The sequence below is a fragment of the Larus michahellis genome, chromosome 1 (genome assembly GCF_964199755.1).
Source record: "Larus michahellis chromosome 1, bLarMic1.1, whole genome shotgun sequence".
Lineage (NCBI taxonomy): Eukaryota > Metazoa > Chordata > Aves > Charadriiformes > Laridae > Larus > Larus michahellis.
Window position 1 is genome coordinate 65,565,009 of NC_133896.1, and position 19,375 is coordinate 65,584,383.

Genomic DNA, 19,375 nt, shown 5'->3' on the forward strand with positions numbered 1-19,375 from the left:
TCCAACTTCACGTTGCCTTTACTGGCACTGTCAATCAAGATTTCAATAGTACTAAATTTTAGTGGCTTGCTGCTTATACATCGCAGTTTCTTCAGATTATTAAACTGTAATAGTAGTACTTTCAGTAGCTCACCACGTGGAGTTACAAGTATTAATCTTAATTTCTAGACCCCACTTACCTGCCCAACAATGAGATTTCTCTATGCTAATCTCTGTTACATAGAGAAAAATAAAAAAAGTTGAGTCATTCCTACCTTAAAAAAAGGCTCTACCCAGCCTGTTGGCTCTCGGGATCAGTTTATGTTGCTTGTTACTTTGTCTTACGCTGCAGTAGTGATGAGCGCTATCCTACAGAAAGCATACGGAGGAAAAAATCACAACTTTGATGTGGAAAGGGTAGAAGAAGGGCAGGGAAAGGAAAGTTAAGTTCATCCACTTAATATCACTGTGTTGTTCCTTAAACAGCAGAAGCATTATAGCAATGAACGTGCACCTGGGAACAAAACATGCCAGTTCACACCCATGTTTGTTAGCCTCTAGAGAAACACATCAGATTTGACAGTTACTTTCTGGTTGCAGGAAATAAACTAGGAGTATAGTAAGTCACGTTTCGTATCTTATCTCTCTCCTGCCTTTTTTCCTTCATCTCCAAATGGTGTAAATACACGCATATCCACAAATTTCAGCTTTTTTTAAAAAGCATTAGTACCCACTTTGATCAAGTATTAAAATGATTTTATTTATTTTTACAAATACAAAATAAAAAAGGGAATTAAAATTCTTTGCATACAAGGTTTTTAATAAGAGCCATAAACTCTAAGAAATATAGTTGGTGCTTCCTTTTGACCAGTTCCTAGAAATCCAGACTCTTTCCAAAGAAACAGCTGGGCACAACCACTACTTTTCATGACTGCACAGAGTTATCACAACTGAGCATTTGAACACTTAGGCCGAGAATCAAGGATGACTGAAAAATCGAGTATTCTTTCTTAGCCTGCTCTTGTTTCTCATGTACCCCAAAACAGGTATGTTCAGGTAATCAGAGACAGTTTGTTCAAATGTAAACAAGCAGTAACTAATATTAAAGTATTTAACATGTCCACAAATGTGTGATTTGAGAAGTGCAAGAAGTTAAAAAAAAAAAACCACCACCAAAACCAAAAAAACCCACCACAACACCAACAAAGCCATTTGTACAGCATCTAGGGACAGCAAACACTGGAGGACTCGATTTTAACACCATTGCAGCAGCTAGCAATGAAGAGGTAAAGGGTGAAAGGGTGTACAGCAAGTAGATTTAAAGCAAGCTATCAGAGCATGGAAACACCTTCACTAGTTTCAACAGTGTCACTGTGTATAAAACCATATTCAGGTGGTCTACTCTGTTTTTTCTCTTAAACTTTGAAGTATTAACCATCTAGCCCTCACCTCAAAGCACAGTGTTTAACTAGCAACAAGTGAAAAGCAGGTGCAGTTGAGATCTTCAGTATCTAAAGAAACACTAGTTAGCCATCACACTCATAGCTAAACGATTTAACTGAAAAAAAAAAAAAAAGCCACCACCTTATAAGATAATTTAATTCAAGTTACCAACAGGGGTACAACAGACTGGCAAGCTGTTTCCCCTGCTGTATTCCCTAAAGCAGGGACCTGAGTTTGCAGTATCCAATCTGGCATCTTTCAGAGTCAGGCCTCCATAAAGCATAGAGTAAAGGCAAGTTTTATGTAAGCTTGTTATGTTTACTTCAGAACACAGCTTGAAGCACACAGACACACCCCCCTCACCCATCTATTCCACTAAGTGAAATTTGAAACTGACTCCTCAAAAACCCAAGTAATTTATTGACAAATTCTGTTCACATAGGGATACTATGTTTTATTTACAGTAGTACCACACATAGGTCAAGTATTAATGTCAAATGTTTACTAATCTAAACTTAGCTACAGTGCTTGTTCTCCCCCATGATTGTGTGTTTCACTGGATAGCAAGTTATTTTAAGTTAGCTGAAATTTGTGCATTGAAGACAAGTATGTCTAGCTTACATTAAATAAGGTGAACTAGAATGCATTTGTAAACCACCAGTCTAACCTGGGAATTTTTCAGTTGGCTTTCATTAGGTATCATTAGGTTTTTTCCACAGTTTCCCCATAATTTCTTTTAATGGGGGCAGTAACAGTAGCATTAAGTGGTTTAGTTCAATTCCAGACAACAGATTGCTTAAAAACCATTAATAGCCACTAGCAGCCTGTCTACGCTATTACTTATGCAACTAGACAAGAACTAACAACGCAGAACTGCATGAGGGCAAATGCAAACATACGTAAGGCTGTAGAAACAGAGGTAGCTATGCTACTAACTTGAAGCATGGAAGTCCTGCCACCTGAAGTACCAGTCAGTTCAAAACTTAATTTCTGGGATAATTACTTTTGTGTATTATTTGTTTATTTAACAACAGGATTGTTACAGCATGGATTTTTAAAGACTTGCATTAAGGTTTACAAATCAAGTTCATTTCTTGGCACTCAAACATTACCAAATTGAAAATTTTTGTGAGACTTCAACAAAAAAAGGTCATACCATTTCAAAAAACAAATCAACACACTGGAAATTTCACATGACATTACAGAGCCAGTTATCACTTGCAGAAGTTTCTTAAATTAATGGAATTCATTTGCTTTCTGCAGCATTTCAGAACTCTACAAGTCAGAATATTTCATCACAAGAGACTGTTGACTGAACTGTGGGAGTGAAAGCTTAGGCAGCAGTTCACTTATGGACGGCTCTACCTTGTTAAAAACATACTTCTTGGATGTCGACAGTAAAAGGGAGAGAGGTGTCAGGTGAATTCAAACAGAAATGTAATGCTTTTGACAAAAGTATTAGAAGCTTTCACTGTTCACCAAAGCTGATTTGAAAAGCGGCTTGCACTTAACAACTTCACTATAGTCACATTTCTTAAATCTGAGAACTACCATCCCTGGACACAATGCAAGAAGTTAAAATGACTTCTTTTGTATTCGTTACATGTTATGCATACATAATAGCTGTTTAAAAATACAGAATATATTTCTGTGTTCTGCATGAATTATTTCAGATCATGCATAAAGTATCCAAAAGTTGCATCGATCAGACTTAACTTCCTTGTGCTTGTATTGGTGCCAAACTGAAGATTACCATAAGTAAAATACAGTTTTAAACAGACATTCTTGTAAACTGAGGTCTCAACAGTTTTTAAATTTTCAATCTTTAGCAGCTTACAAAAGGAATTTCATTTCTGTTAACTGATGAAATGGGGAAGGAACTGAATATGGTACTAAAAACCTCACTATGTTGGCCCAATATTGTAAAAGCAAGCCATGGATGTTAACAAACAGCAGTGTCCTATTTTTCATGCAAGTTGTGTTAAAATATCAGCAACACCATAGTAGACATTTTTACTTTATACAAAAGAGTGAATCTGCTTGAAAAGTACATGCAAGTGTGCTGGCTGGAGTTTAAATAAATTTTTATTCATAAAAATTAAAATGTTTACTTCTTAAAGGCTAGTGCGATCGATATTTATATGTATGAATTATAATCAGAAGAAAATAACTCATCAACGTAACTTTCAACCTAAAATTCCCTAACTTTAGGATTGTCCTCAAAAAAAAAAAAAGAAAAGGCAGCACTACTTACAGCACAATAAAATTTCCTCAAAGTAACTGTAATCTCTGGTATAAATATTCCCATCCCACAGACTTTCTTTCATACTGTCATACATTCCAAAATCTGGAAGAAGTTGTGGGGATCCCCTTTTCCCTGGCCAACTTAATCTGTTTTTAAAAGAAACACTTACTATCCCGGTAACAGTTTTGAAATCCATTTTTATTTTTCAATTCTGCCAGAACAAATGTACTACCGGATGGTCCAGGGGCTTGGTCCCAAGGGGGAGGAAGGGGAAGGTGTTCTTGTACCTGGTTATAATCCCCAACATTCATACACAAGCTCCAGTGCACATGAAAAACTCTGCACCCACTTTTTAGTAGGCCGTTATTGTTCGCAAGCTCCAGGCTAATTCTTCCTACACGATACTCCATTAAATGAAGTTCAAAGTTTTGTCTGCAGTTTTAACATTTGGGGAGAAAAATGGGGACACACATACATAGTAATACGGTAGACATCTCTAGTGTGCTATAAAACTGATATACCTCCATCTGTCATAGTGCATGCAATATATTCATGAAAGAAAATACTCGGTGCTCTCTTCTCTTCACAGTATTTAAACTTCTATTGTAAAAGCAGCTTAAAACTATGCCACAAGACTACACCGTCCATCTTGACAACAGGCAACCTGTTTAGCAAGTCAGGCACTGGAACTTTAATGTTTTTTCCCCAAGTTCAAATGAGACTGTCACGGAGACAGTAGACTTGGTCTGCTTTAATTTGCACCAGAAAGCTGGTAAGGAAACATTTAGAGCCATTTATTATGTGGATTAAATATGACTTATTTTGCAAAATACAGCATATTTTTTTGTCTGCAAATCAAACCAACTGTCTTTACATGAGCAGATTTACACAGTTGCAGTACACAGATAAGAGTTCATAAATAAAAATTCTACTCCGTATACCATGCCTAGCAATTTTCAAGTCAACGTAACCTCCAATGCATATAAATAGTGTGGCTGATACAGTCTTCACCAAAGATGTGTCTCACGAATCTCTGCAATGATCTGACTGGCTCGCTGCAGGGCCTGCGCACAGAAAGACAGAAAAGCCAAAGTTATATAGTTTTTCTGAGAGATTTCTCAGAGAAATAACAGCAACAGTCTAGTAAGCGTGATGTTAAAAAAAATTAAAGGCAATCTGCTTCATTATGAAATGAGTGGAAACAACCCACAACAAGACTGATTAACAACTCTGCAGCCTTCCATCTGCAAAAGATTATGCAAGCGGAAATACTACAAAGCAAAAGGTAATGGTAAAACAGCACAGGTGTCATTAAATCATTCCTCTAGAGAGAAAAGTTAAAATTTAATTGAAAACTGAACTTCAGTCAGAAGCAAAAGGAGCTTATTGTCATTTTGAGCAACTTTTACGTACTTAGTGCTCACAATAACACCTATGTTTGTCTTAACATTTTCTATTTATAAATAACTTCTCAAGAAGGGCAGACTTTTTCACCACACGCAGCTGTAACAGTTTAAAGCTTCCTTAAAATAAAACGGAAGCCGCATCTATTTTATATCACTTTTAGCATTCTGATGCATTCATTACAGTCTAGCCTGCTAAACTTTGCAAATTTAGAAGCTCAGAATACCAACTAATGCTAACGTTATTTTAAGTATTACTCCAGTTGGAGAAATCTGAGCTATGAGTTTGGCCTTACAGAGTTTACAGTTTAAGAGACTGTTAACAGACGGTTCCCCTCACTCAAGCGTTGATCATATAATGGCACAGATTAAACGTGCTGCAGGTGGTCTTGGACAAGCCGTGTCTCAGGGTATCCAGTCTCTCAAACACGCGCTGTCTGACCACGCTGCATATGAGAGAGAAGCAGCTCTCACTCCTCCTTCCGTGAGCTGAACTGGCAGAGGGGCTCTTTCTGTGCAAAGCAGCAGATTTCTGCTGCGGGTGTTATCAGACTCTGATACACCACATAATTGAACAAAGAAGAAATTAAGAGTTCTGTAACACGGATGTGTCACAAAGGCACGGTCACACAGATGTACACAGGGGTCATCATAAGTGAGTCCCAGCGTTCCCGCTGTTCATATTATGGGGTACTAAGTACACCAGACACTGGCCGGTAGGTTCTGTGTGAAGCATATGCGTGAACAGCACTTAAAACACTGTAAGCTTAATCCCCCAAAGGAGAACTGTTGAACACTATGAAGTTAAGTAAGAGCAAATTATTAAAACCAAATGTGTAAGTGAAAATAACACTAGATTAGGGCTTCTGATTTATGCCCAAAATACAGTTTAAGACACCTCAAGTACTCAATCTACATAATACTTTCTGGTCGCATATTTCTTCTAATTCCTCAAGCAGAGAGAAATAATATGCTGACATACTCTTAAAAAAGCAGCAAAGAAAAAAGGAAAGCAAGTCTTCCAAGAAATCTCACATCTTTCAATTTAATTCATGCTTTCAATTTAATGAGCTCCTGATCTTTTTAATACCTTTAGCATGTCAGCTGCCTCTTTTCTGCGCTGTGCCATGTCCTCGGATTCCGTCAGAAGGTCATCCAACAACAAGGATTTGTACAGCTGGCCTACCAGCTCACTCTGAAGAGTGTCCTTCACGTGGTTCACCAGAAAATGCATCACTGCCTTTGGCACACTGCAAGCACAGAAACAGTATTTCTTCAGAAAGAAGTATTCAAAACCAGGCCTGCTCTAGATTGAAGAATGCACAGTGTGAGCAAGCAGCTACACACAACCTTGGCTCAAACCACCAGGAATCTACCACTACCATAAATAAAAACTCTCTTAAGTAAATGCAGTTATCTTATCTTGTGCAATTTAAGAGCTGTTGAATTTCCTCCAAATAGGACAGCTGCATTCTAAAGAACATGAACATATATAGTGTAAGAAATAAAAGAGTAAATTACTTTACTCACTAGAGACCAACCTGAGTTTCCACTGTAGGCATAACAAAAAGCTAAGTATTTCAACCCTAGAATCAATCTTAATGTGTGAATGAGAAAGAAAGAGGCAAAGAAAGAATTCATGTATCTGATCTTACTTAGCAGATGAAATGAAAACAGGATGACTGTTCAAAAACTGGGCTACATTATCTCAGGATACCAGACAGCATAATGTGAGGGCAATTTAAAACTGCAAATGGAGTTGCAAAGCGTTGTCATGGTTTTGGCTGGGATGGAGTTGACTTTCTTGCTAGCACCTGGTATAGTCCTATGTTTTGGGTTTGGGATGGGAATACTGTTGGTAGCACACTAGTTTTCAGTTGTTGCTAAGCAGTCGAGGCCTTTTCTGCTCCTCACCCACCCCACCAGCAAGTAGGCCGGGGGTGCGTAAAGAGTTGGGCGGCAAAACAGCTAGGACAGCTGACCCCATCTGACCAAACGGATATTCCATACCATGTGACGTCATGCTCAGTATATAAAGCTGGGGGGAAAAAAAGAAACAGGGGGAACATTTGGAGTGATGGCGTTTTGTCTTCCCAAGTAGCCATTACGCATGATGGAGCCCTGCTTTCCTGGAGATGGCTGAACACCTGCCTGCCTGTGGGAAGTGGTGAATGATTTCCTTGTTTTGCTTTGCTTGTGTGCACAGCTTTTCCCTTACTTAATTAACTGTCTTTACCTCAACCCACGAGTTTTCTCACTTTTACTCTTTCAATTCTCTCCCCCATCCCACAGTGGGAAGGGGAGTGAGCAAGCGACTGCATGTTTGGTTGCCAGCTGGGGTTAAGCCACAGTAAGTTTGAAAAATGTATTTGTTCGGCATAGAGGCAGGCAGCAACCAGTAAGATTCAAGAACAATCCATCAGAAGACACTACAAAATCTGTAAAGCAACATTTTTCAGTTCTGCATCAGGCTAAAACACCTGAAAGAAACCACTGTCTTAGCTCCAATTTCCAAGCCACTAAGCTTCCTGAAAAAAATTCCACGTATTGAATCTATCTGAACCTGATTTTCTTTGGGCCTCAGGATATGTGTAGTGCGTCAGTACTCTCCTGAAAAAGTGGTCGGAAATATTTATGTGAGTACTGACAAAATCAAATCATCACACTAACGCAGAATCAAAATCTGGGGATATAAACACAGGATCAAAAATTGAATTAGTGCAACTCAGGTTATTTCATCAGTGACAGTAAGTGACCATAAAAATACTGATGGTTGTTCCCAACTGAGAAATGTTAGTTTAGATGACCTTGGTGTAATTCTTAGCAGCAGTATTTTGCAATTAGAGCGGACTGGGAGTTGATGTATGATCTGTACTGACTCATTAAGTAGTGACCGCATCACTCCTCTCATGTGCCCATAGCCCTAAATCTATATCAAAATAATTTTCATGGGCTGATCGTGAGTTTTTGTTCATTCTGAGTGCGCTGCAATTGTCATCACAGATGTAACTTGACAAGGACCATGCAAGTCTAAACAGCCAGACCCAAGATCAACCAAGATCCATCAACACATCTGAGCATTTGAGATCATACTCCCAAGTGTGGCTAGGAATTTTCCCATTACATTCTTCTGCTGCCTTATGGTTCTTCACTAGCCAGTTGTAGGAAGACTTCTGGGAAATCATGATGAGACCATATAGATGTATTAGTAATCAACTAATTCAGTTTGCATCCTCCTTTCAAGCCAATATATTGCAAGTTCTACTAGAAGAAGAGCTTAAGAAGCCTAGAATATTTTGGAAGTCACCTGGCTAAGAGTAAAAGCAACCTCAAACTCAGGTTCAAAGCTGTGTGGGTACCGACACCATCCAAACCATCCAAGTAAGAGCCTGAATTGGTTCTACAAGTATGATATGGGATGGACATGCATACCGTCTTTGAGAGGTATTTCCTATAAATATTTCTGAATTAGGTGAGGATGTCCTAATATATCAAATCTATAATGCTTGAGATAGCATTTTAATTTTTTTTTTTTTTACATATGCACATTTACTGCAAAGAATGTGAAGGTCTGAGTATGCAAGGAGGTAACACTACTAGTACAAACACTGCAGGACAGTATTAGTTTACTGGATATAATAAAACTGCTATGACCTCACTAATCCACTCTAAAATCTGGTTTCTAGATTCCCGTATTTCCTGCAAAATTTCTCATATATAGATATATATGCGCACACACACACGAGTTAAATAAGAGCAAATTATTGCTCTTATTTAGGTATTTCCACAAAGACTTAAGCAAAGCAAAGTTTTACATGGTTCTTCATTATCAAAAAAAAAAAAAGTATGACAATTTTAAAGCAAAACTTTAAAGACATTTTCCATAGTTGCATGCAGCAGAAACATCACTTTTATGCTATTTCCATCCTTATGGCTAAGTACTAGAAAACTTAGCCGCAGCAGTTCCTATTCGACCTTCCCATCTGAAATAATAGGATGGCAAACGTAAATTCTGTCAGGACTACACAGCACCTAGAGTTCATGCCGGTTATTTGCTGCACATCATCCATCTGAATTGCATTATCCTCCAGAAAAGCAGGTATCTCCTAAATAATTAATTAAACCTTTTACTTAATATAATACAGAACTCGAACCATTAGAGAAAACAAGTGCTTCTTCAGGCTTCTTAATTCTGTGAAGGTTCAAGTTTTACTGCTGCTCCCCCCCCCTTCTAAAAGAAAATAATCATGTTTTCTCTCTGTTTACAAACATAAGAACATGATAAAATAACAAGATTATATACATGACTCATGAGATAATCACAACATTTGTATGGCTTAAACATTTCTAGGAAGTTTGGTTTTACCTGTCCTGAATGTTCTTCCTGACAATAAGGAAGTAAGATTTAATAAGTCGTTCAATCACTTCGCAATCTCGTTGCTCACGGGCAGAAAGTTTGCGTGCAACAGGTACAGGCTATGTAAAAAAATAAAAGCCTCAGTTTACTCAAACTGTGGAGTCTAATTGCTCTTTTAGTCTGATAGATGCAGCCTGCCTTGCAACAAACCTCTAATTCTTCAGAAGTAAAATTAGAGGCATGTCAAAAATCCAGATCTGTGAAACAAAGGTCAGAGGGCACCACTAATTTTTTTTTAAAAGACAATAAAGGAACTAAGCTCTCCAAACACTTAGGGGATCTCCATCTATTTTTAACTTGTGGGTTTTGTTTTTAACGTTTCTTTTCCTCTAATATAAAAATGCTAACTTCAGCAAAAAAAGAATAGGCATTTGACTTCAGACATCACCTGGGATTTGTTTCTGTAGGAAGAGCGATCTAGACAAAGAGTTCACTTGCGCAGGAATTTGTGAAAGGAAGCCAGTTATCCCAAATCAAAGGCTTGAACTGGAAGGGGGTAAATATTGTGGTATATTGTCCCTATTGTGGTAAATATTTAGAAAGATATCATATATTAATAGCAAAGTTACAAGATCTGTAATTCAGATGTTTTCTTTCCTGAGCCTGAACTATGAAGAGGAGATAGTTGTTTTTCATGACTCACCACATCTAATAGGTTTACAGCATGTCCTTTTTGAGGACTAGCAGGTAGGGCTGCAGCTGGCTTGGATTTTTCCTCTGCTGATACCTCTTCTGCTTTTGAGGTTTTCAGCATTCCTCTCCAGTTGCCTGTTCCAGGCTCCTGAGACGTATCTCCAGCTCCAGGAGCAGCCTGCACAAACAGCACAATGAAGAAACATTGGAGAGTTAGAACCTGGGCACTGCGAAGCAGCGTCTGATCAAATCTACTATTACTGAGCTATAGGTAAGACTCACTAAAAATGATTCTCATGTGTGTATCCCCTTCATTCTATTCTTCACGTTCCCCACCTTTCTTCTTCCTTTGCTGCTTACAGCTGACACACAGTACCAGTAAATGAAAGCTTTTAAAACTCATATTATTCCTAATAATGGTATGAAAATGCCTCACAAAGAGGCTCCCCAGCTTTTTAAGGGTCTACAAATCACTTCTGAAATACGGAATGGTCTTCCTAAATCATTTAGCTTTTACCATTTTTACCATACATCCTTGGAGGAATACAACCTATACCATCAGGATCATTATGCAAGTATGTTTTAAAGATCACCACAGCCCTTGGAAGACTCAAACTTAAATTCTTTGGTATTTTATTTACTATAAACTGAAGTTTCTTACAATAGTAGCTAGAAAGTATGCACATTTGTTACTTCCGGGTACCAAAGCTCCTAATGTATTTGTGCTGCCAGACCTCAATTTATAGAAGGCTTTTTTGGTACCAAATCAAAACGAAACAAAAATCTCCATCCTCTGGAAGTGAAGATCAGAGTTTCTGGGAAGTTCCAGACAAAGAATGACTCACTGATCTCCTGAGAAAAGGACATAACACCCAACTCTTAAACAGTAGGAATCATTGGACAAAAGAAGTATTAGTAAATGGTATCCACTACATATTAAAATAGTATTTTTAAAAAGACAGTTCATTTTGATGTGGAACAGTGGTAATTTTTATTTTGTACCTTTCCATAAACCTGGTATCCGCTCTATTTACTACTGTGCTTTAAAATCTATTGCTGTTTAAAAAACATTCGAGGTCATTCGAGGCTCTAACTACTACTACTACTTATGTCTTGTTTCACATATAGGAAGAAATAAGTTAAATTTATCTATTTCGTTTACAATTAAACCACCACAGGCTGATCTTGAGTCTAAAAAAAAAATTAAAGAGTGAGAAATAAAGCATGGCAGATAGAATACCCACAGCTGCATACCAGGGAAGAAACACAGAAACTGTGCACATCATAAATTTTATTAAAATTGCACAACTGCTCAGAGGCGCTGTAAAAAAAAAAATATGCTGTAAGAATTCAAATCTACCTCTACTAATAAGAGAGCCATTGATGAGGACAGCTCCATTACATTATTTCTGATAGCAGAACAGCTATTAAAAATGGCAAAAATCCTTATGCCACTCTCATTTAGTATTACTGTGGAGCCTGCTCTATCTCCAAAGTAGTTTCAGAAATGAAGCTACATTTTTCACAAGAGAGAGGATGAATATGCACCACCTAATAAAGTACAGGTTTTGTGGGAAACACAAACCAAATTTGGCAGCTTCCTGCAACTTCTTAAGACACAGCAGTATCCTCACAGTAGCTCTTGATTTCTTTGTAGATGTTTGCAGGTTATCAGAACCTCTAAAACTCTGAGGAAAATCATAGTTAAAATTCTACTACTGACTAGATTTTGACTTTGACTACTTTGTTCAGGACAGAAATGGCAGCTTTGCACTAGAAGCTGAATGTGCATATACAAAGAAGCAGAAAGCCTGAGTCCTCTTGGTACTCCTTATACACAAACTTGTGACTACTCATCTTTTCTGACTCCAAGTGAAAGCAATTACCAAAAAAGTCTTTACAGTAACAAGCTGTTATTTTAACATGAGAGACAGCACACCTAAAGTCTAAAACAACACTGCAGAACACATTACACAAATATAAGTAAACCAGGAATTGAACGATTATGTGAAACAACAAAAGGAGGGTCAGTTTGAACAAAGCCTATAAAGATTCCCTGCAGGAAGCAGGAAACTCACATTTTTAGCTTATCTTCTGTCCTCCTTCTTTAACTGTCAACACATTAAAAACATGCAATTTAACAACCATGCTGAACACTTTTCATTACAATACTGTTGCACCAATCTATTGACTACAGTTTGAGGCAAATTATGCCACATACTTGTGCCACAATATATTGAGACCAAGAGTTCAAACAGAAAGCATTGACTTTGCCACCTAATGGCACATCTTTACCTGCCACTGCACATACTACCATCAGTAATGCCGAGTAGTCTATACTCTGTAGGGCGTACGGTGTCAGTGACAGAGCACTAAATACAAACTGCTTTCCGTACTACCTGCGGTGCACCACAACGGAAACGTGCATGCAGTGCTTATAGGAAAAATCAAGACAGACCTTGCCATCGGCCTCAGCAGAAGCAGCAGTAACAGTCTCCTGGGAAGCAGGTGTCAATGCACCTGGAGCTTTAGTAGACTAAGGAAGGTAAAAAATGCAGGGAGGGGGGGAAAAAAAAAATTCAACTGAAGACCACCAAATCTACCTAGCAAATTTCATACACTTTTACCTACTAGCATCTTTAAAAAAAATCCAGAAAAGAAAATATTTTCAATTTGCAAGCAACACAGTTATGTAAGCAGAAAAGAAGAAAAACAGCATCTCCAAGATGATTACGAGACTTTTGGCTTATCTGGCCTTCAATTTCACTTCAGCTCCTACACTGATGATATATATATGATCAATAGAAAGAAGGATCAAACAGCACTGAAAGCAATCTCTAGGTAGCCACTTTAAATTCCCAGTTCATCCATCAGTTGTCTTCTACTGATTAAAGGCAGTAATATAAATCCATTCTGGGACTTTGTCTCACTTTTTTAACCTAACTTAATGAACTGATTTCTATCAGCTGTAGTAACTCCTGTTACAACCTCTGATGAGTTTAAACTGTATTCTGTACATTTGGATTCCAAATACTTCACGTAATATTAAATATATAACTGTCTAAAACTCCAGCGGACTGTCAGACCATTCATTTCTACAGCCAGGGAATGTTTTTCATGACACTTGGTTCTTTCACCCATGTACTCACTTGTCATTGAATTAAACCCAAAATCTGGTAAAACTAAGTAAGCTCCAGAGACAGAATACATAACTGGATTATGATAATCAAATGAAAATGTCGCCTCCACCATCTTCTCCCACAAAAAGACTGCAATAAATTGCAGTTTTAAGAGTGACTTTAAAAAAAAAAACAACCCAAACAACCAAGTCACTGTGTTGGCACACTGAATACTTTAAATCCCTTATCTTTTGAAATCAGTCTGTCTCAGCCATAAATTTAAACACAAAAGTTCTGAGTCAATCTCTTGATATCTGCAGGCATTTTAAGCCTTACCTCAGATGATACTCAGGTACTAAGTGAAATATTAATGTAAATTTATACGCAAGTCCTCGGAAACACCAGATTTAAAACCTGACAAAAAGTGCATCTTTGGAAGATGAAAATAACATTCCACTTCTATCTTATGAAATTGAAAGAAAAGTCAATACCTGGAAACTCTCAACACTGTTACTAAGGTAGCAGATCAACATTTCCAATCTTAGATTGGATCAAAGGAGAATGCATTAAACTTTAAATGAATAAATAAAGAAAAAGTTAACATTTACCTTGTCTCGTGGCACAGCAGAAGGCAATTCCCGGGCTAACCTGTTACGCCTTTGTTCCTTTAAAAACAATCCAGTAAGACCTCAATTATGTATTACTCCGTATCAACACATATGCAAGATTTATATTTTACAGATTACTTACATTTTAGAGACAAACACCAGCAATTTCATCTCATCCAGTGTCATGCAGTCATACTATGATCTTATCAAAACCTCAATTATTTGGATAAAACTACTCTGATTACCTGGTCAATAGGAAATTCTCAATATAAAAACTTTTGTAACACACTCCATAATCAAAGCTAGAGCCTTTGAAAAACAAGATCAAAGCTACACAGTTTGGCTCAGCATATATACCCTACATCCCTCATTAAGCTTTAAATCTTCAAAGTAATCTAAAAGGCCAGCAGGGTTAACTATGATTAGCCCAAAAGGAAGAAGGAGGCGGCAGCATTCACTCTATAGCAAAACAGTCTGAAGCAATCAGGACAAACAAAAATCTGATTTTTCTTGAAATTAAAAATTGATTATCCACTGAATAAGGGTAAGATGTTTTACGTGCTTTGCTTCTTCAAAAATTTCAATGTCCTGTTCAGGAAAATGTTGGGAAAGACTAATTTAAGTAACACACAATAATACAATGATCTCCTGTGTTCAACTTCACCAAGTCCTAATTTTTGTACTCATGGCAGTTTGCACAGACATTGTTTCTGAACTAGATTCAAGAGCAGTCTGCACCAAGGCAAACCCAATTGCACAGCCAGTCAATAAAAAATTTCAGTATAAAAGAAAGTAAAAGTTTAGAACTAAGGAGCAGAAATTATAACATAAGCATTTAAAAAAAGAACACTACTATGATACAATGTGTTGGATAAGCAAGGTAACACAAGAATATTAGTGAGCTCTTAGCCAGATGAATGAAGCACTGCAACAAAATCAGACTGCAAGACAGACTTGATCAGGCCAGTTGTAGAACAACTGCTTCTATAGGATGATGACAACAACAAGTATTACCAATCAAAGCTGGACTTGAAAAACAGAAAGGCTACTGAAATTGTAAAAGGCTTATGGGAGATTAATGGAGAAAATTGTCTTAGGGAGACTGAAGTGCGGTAATACAGAGATTCAAGAACAATGCCGAAAGGAAGCAGAAATTAGGACCTGAATAGAGGAAACAATACTTGTATTATCCTTTCATGAATGAAAGTAACGTTATAGCTATCAATACACTGACAGAGACAAAATGCAATTACTCCAACATTAGAAAGTATTTCACAACTACCTATTTAAAGTTTCTCTTCCACAAATTTCATTTAATAGCCAATAGTCAATTAGGTGCTCATCTTATTTTCCAGACAGAAATACAGGCAGAATTATTTTCAGTGAAATATCAACCACTGTTCCTGAATGTAATATGCAATATAAATCTAACAAATCAACAGATCTCAAGATAAGGGTATACACCATATTTGTAATGTATCACATTTTTATACTTCAAAACGTAGAACCGTGCTTCAGTGAAAGAAACTGAAGCATTCTTTTACCAATTATTTAGGCTCTCAAAGGAGTCAAAAGACTTTTAAAGAGAACGTATTTTCTTACCTCTATGTTGTTATTCATTAAACCACAGGCATCGGCAAAGTCTGGATGTTTGGTATTGATATAAGCTAACTCAATGGCCACTAGATTATGAACCTGTAACGCAATGCCATTCGCAGTTGAAAAATTCAGTGAGTAACTCTAACACTAGTGAAGAGCAATGACCTACAAAGCTAGAAAGCAAAAGACCATTCTTACTGCCCCAAAGACATTAACGTTCTGATCCAGAAGGGAAGAAGGGAATTCATTCATTCATTGCAACACATTCAGACCTTCAGACATTTTGGATGTTACATCAGTTTAATTTGTTAGCTTCATCAAGCTAACCCCTCTCTAGCAATAAACAAGCAAAACTTAGTAATAAATGATTGTAATATATATATAGTAATGAAGTGAGCTATATAGTCACCCTTCAGCCACAAGCCACATACAACATTTGAATCAATGAGAGATGTCTCAGTACAGGGGATAGTGAGCATACAGAAGAATTTTTCCTTTTCACATCAGTCATACACATACACTCAGTAACCGAAACAGTTTCCTCCTCAATAAGCAGACCAAAGCAGACTTTTCTATTAAAATATATTTACTCAAATCTAGAAGCTGAATATTTAGTTCTTGCTAGCTAAAGGGTATTACAAGCAAGACCAACATTTTGTGTTGATTTTATCTCTGAAACACACAGAATAAGGACTACAATTTAATTTTCATCATTGCATCCCTAACTCTACAGTAAATGCACAGCTTCTGTTTCAAGGGAAGGAAATATACCTATACCAGGAAGACTAGGAGATGTTAAATAAAAGTTTTAGTAAAATTCTTCTTGGGAATTCGAAACATAGGGGACAATAAGCTGAAGATGGTTACCCCCATTACCCCCTTTGAGTTTTATGTATTTATCTTCTAATATAGAAAAAGTTTCAAACTATGTAGATATTAAATAACTAGCTATTTAACAAATGAAAGTTAAGATTCCTTTAATATTTTGTGTTCCTGACATTACAGAGCAAACAGAAGTACCAAGAAAGACTCCAGAAAAAACACACTTTTTCTAACAAAATCATAGTAGATGGAAACTTACCATTTCATTTGTGACAGGAAGTCTTCTACGCAGAAGACAGGTTACTACTTCAACTATGGCATCGTGCAATTTAGGAAACCTCAATAATTCCTAAAAATAAAACAAAAATTTACTGATGAGACTTCCAGATTTTTTTTAGGGAAGGGGGAGGAAAGAAAAAAAGCCCAATAATTACAAACATAATTCTAAAGCATGCATTTTTACCTGTGTACTGTAATTACTACAGTGCTGGATAATCCTCTGCATTTCTTCATGAACCAGCTCCACACAGCGCAGGCTAGGTTCTTCTAAACGTTTGATTTGCCTTTTTACCAGCAATTCAAATGAAACTTCAGGAACAAACAAGGCAGGACGGGGACCCTAGTTCAAAAGGAGGGAAAAAGCTGCTAAATCGTGTATTAAAACAATACACGTTTCTAAGAAGCAGTATCTGATGAAGCCCAGAATAAATCAAGTCACAGTGCTTGCACCCAAAAGAACACTCAGAACAGGTCTTAAGAGTAAAATATGTTCCAGGAATATTTCAATATAAAAGCTATAAAATATAATGTTATTACCTTTAAGACAAAGTCTGTTAAATAATGAGTAACCAGCATCCTTATAGAAACTTGAAGATTTCTACCTACTAATATCACTCTACGCTTACAACGATGAACAGTTCTTTTTACATTTGTGGATATGAGTTTAAATGAAATTTACTATAAAGGCAAACACATTTTCTTCTGAACTTCAGAGAGAAAAGTAACCATTATTTATTTGACAGTCCTAGGCATGCAATTCTTACCGCAAGATAGGTGGGTTTTCTGTTAAGTAAAATCACAATACAGTGTCACTGATTTACAGTGTTTGCGATAATTTCATTTATGACCATACAGAAAACATTTTTTACCTGAAATTTCCTTTTATTTTTAATTAAATGAGCTTTAGAAACACAAAGATGTCATATGTCACATAAAAACAAGACATCTCTCCAATACTAAATGCTGTTTTACATTTTACATTTACAGAAGCATAAGAGCACACACACAGATCTGCTGCAGACTACCTAATGCACTCCAAATTTGAGTAATTATTGACCATACAGAAACCTGACTGTCCATACCCAACAGAACACAGTACAAAAGCAGACTTACGTGTTTGACATCCAAAGTTAAGCTCTAAGGAGTGAACATTCTATCTACTGCAAAATTTATAAGTGAACTTACTCTGCTAATTATTAGCAACCCCAATTCCCATAGTCGCAAGAAACCAAATCTGTCACATAAACACTGAACCACTGAAGAGTTGTGTCCCTTATGCAGAATTAAAATATCTGAATGCGTCCTAGCCCATACATCTCAGACTGAGTCTTCACGACTAACAGAAGTGCTTAATGCAAAATAAATGCAGAGGCAGTCTTCCATCACCATTTCTGTAATATAGAATAGCTTCAGCATAGAGTTGCCAAAGTTGGGCCTGAGCTTTACTTCACACTGTAAATAACAGTAATGAGATATAAGCATTCACCTTAAACTCATTCCTTATCAGATAATGGCTGTAAATTTGGATATTGTATTTTTTTCACGTAAAATACCAAAAAAGCAGGATTTAGCCTCTCCATATTAACTCATCCAGCTGAGATTATTAATTCACAGGACTGAAGGAGCACAAATTTGTTGAAACCTGATCTTCAAATTTGATATATAGTAACAACACTTAGAAATACAGAACACTCACAGTAGCATTTCTAATGGCAGTCAGGATATCAATTGTGTTAAGGCCACCCAATGGGTCAACAGATTCTAAAGTTCTTCCAAAGGTCTCATGAAAAATGTAACAGATTCTGGCTCCACCGCATCTGAAAGAATAAAATAACAACTTAAGTAGCAAACAAGAAAAAAGCTTTCACTGCAAACATTTTTTACAGTTACTTACAGATTCAAACATTTTTGAATATGTTATGCTATTGCTAACGAAAGCCAGCAAGAGCCACTGGGTTGATCTAACTGCTCAGACAATATTCTAGAAAACCATTTGGTACTTACAGCTCCGAAGTCTCTATGTATTTTGCTGTTCCTTCAATAGTGTTACAATATTCTGTGGCAAATTTGGTAATAAGCTGCAATAAAGTGGCGCTTTTGTCCTCAACAGGTTCCCCATAGCTGTTTAATAGAGACTGGTACTGAGCAGCTAAAACATTGATTCTGGTTTTCAGTTCTGGCAAGCAATCTCTGATATGATGCATCAGTAGTCTAAAAATAGAAAACAGTCCCTCATTAGAAGGGAGAAGAAGTTTCAACTTTATCATCTCCATCAAAACAGAGAAGAGACAGAAACCAATCACCAAAGGTAAACATTTACTCAGGAAAATTACAGTAAACTCAGAAACTGAATTCGTAACCAAACAGAGCCTTCCTCAATGCATCACTATACAGCACCAAAAGAGAAAGAAAAGGTAAAAATAAATGTTTATACATATTTCTAATACACCACTTTATATCTTAGAGTATCCTTAAAAGCACATATTTACTTTATTTTACATAATATGTAGTACCTGTTCAGTGTTCTAGCAAGATACTTGGTTCCATTTCGATTGGCTAGGGAAGGATACTTCTTTTGAAGAAAACCATACTCATCACGAATGGAATCAGCTACGCTCTTCTTATTGTTAATATCCAACTGACTCCTGAAGTTAAAAGGCGGAGTTACACGCTAGTTAATAGATGAAAAGTAAAAATAATTTACCTTCTGATTTTCTGGACAGGACATCGGAACAGCTGATTTTTGCTTTACACGCATAACTAATCTTCTTTACACAATAAAGGATTTTATTTCTTGTTCCACACAGCACAGTCAACAAATTAGTATG

General features: G+C 36.8%; 1 protein-coding gene across 6 annotated transcripts in view; it reads right to left on the reverse strand.

Moving 5' to 3' along the window:
- Positions 1-720: 720 nt before the first annotated feature.
- Positions 721-19,375, reverse strand: part of DNM1L (dynamin 1 like) — a 43,285-nt gene continuing 24,630 nt past the window's right edge. For 3 of the 6 annotated variants that reach the window (XM_074582939.1, XM_074582929.1, XM_074582954.1), the window contains 11 exons: positions 19,061-19,192; positions 18,552-18,758; positions 18,244-18,364; positions 16,732-16,887; positions 16,528-16,617; positions 15,450-15,542; positions 13,848-13,904; positions 10,131-10,298; positions 9,437-9,546; positions 6,161-6,320; positions 1,821-4,731 (listed from right to left, as the gene is read on the reverse strand). In XM_074582939.1, coding sequence (XP_074439040.1) covers positions 4,675-4,731; positions 6,161-6,320; positions 9,437-9,546; positions 10,131-10,298; positions 13,848-13,904; positions 15,450-15,542; positions 16,528-16,617; positions 16,732-16,887; positions 18,244-18,364; positions 18,552-18,758; positions 19,061-19,192 — 1,351 coding nt within the window. In that variant the 3' untranslated portion in view covers positions 1,821-4,674. Of the gene's footprint in view, positions 4,732-6,160; positions 6,321-9,436; positions 9,547-10,130; positions 10,299-12,578; positions 12,657-13,847; positions 13,905-15,449; positions 15,543-16,527; positions 16,618-16,731; positions 16,888-18,243; positions 18,365-18,551; positions 18,759-19,060; positions 19,193-19,375 lie in introns of all 6 variants that reach the window. The other 3 variants (XM_074582962.1, XM_074582923.1, XM_074582948.1) reach the window with 3 other exon arrangements.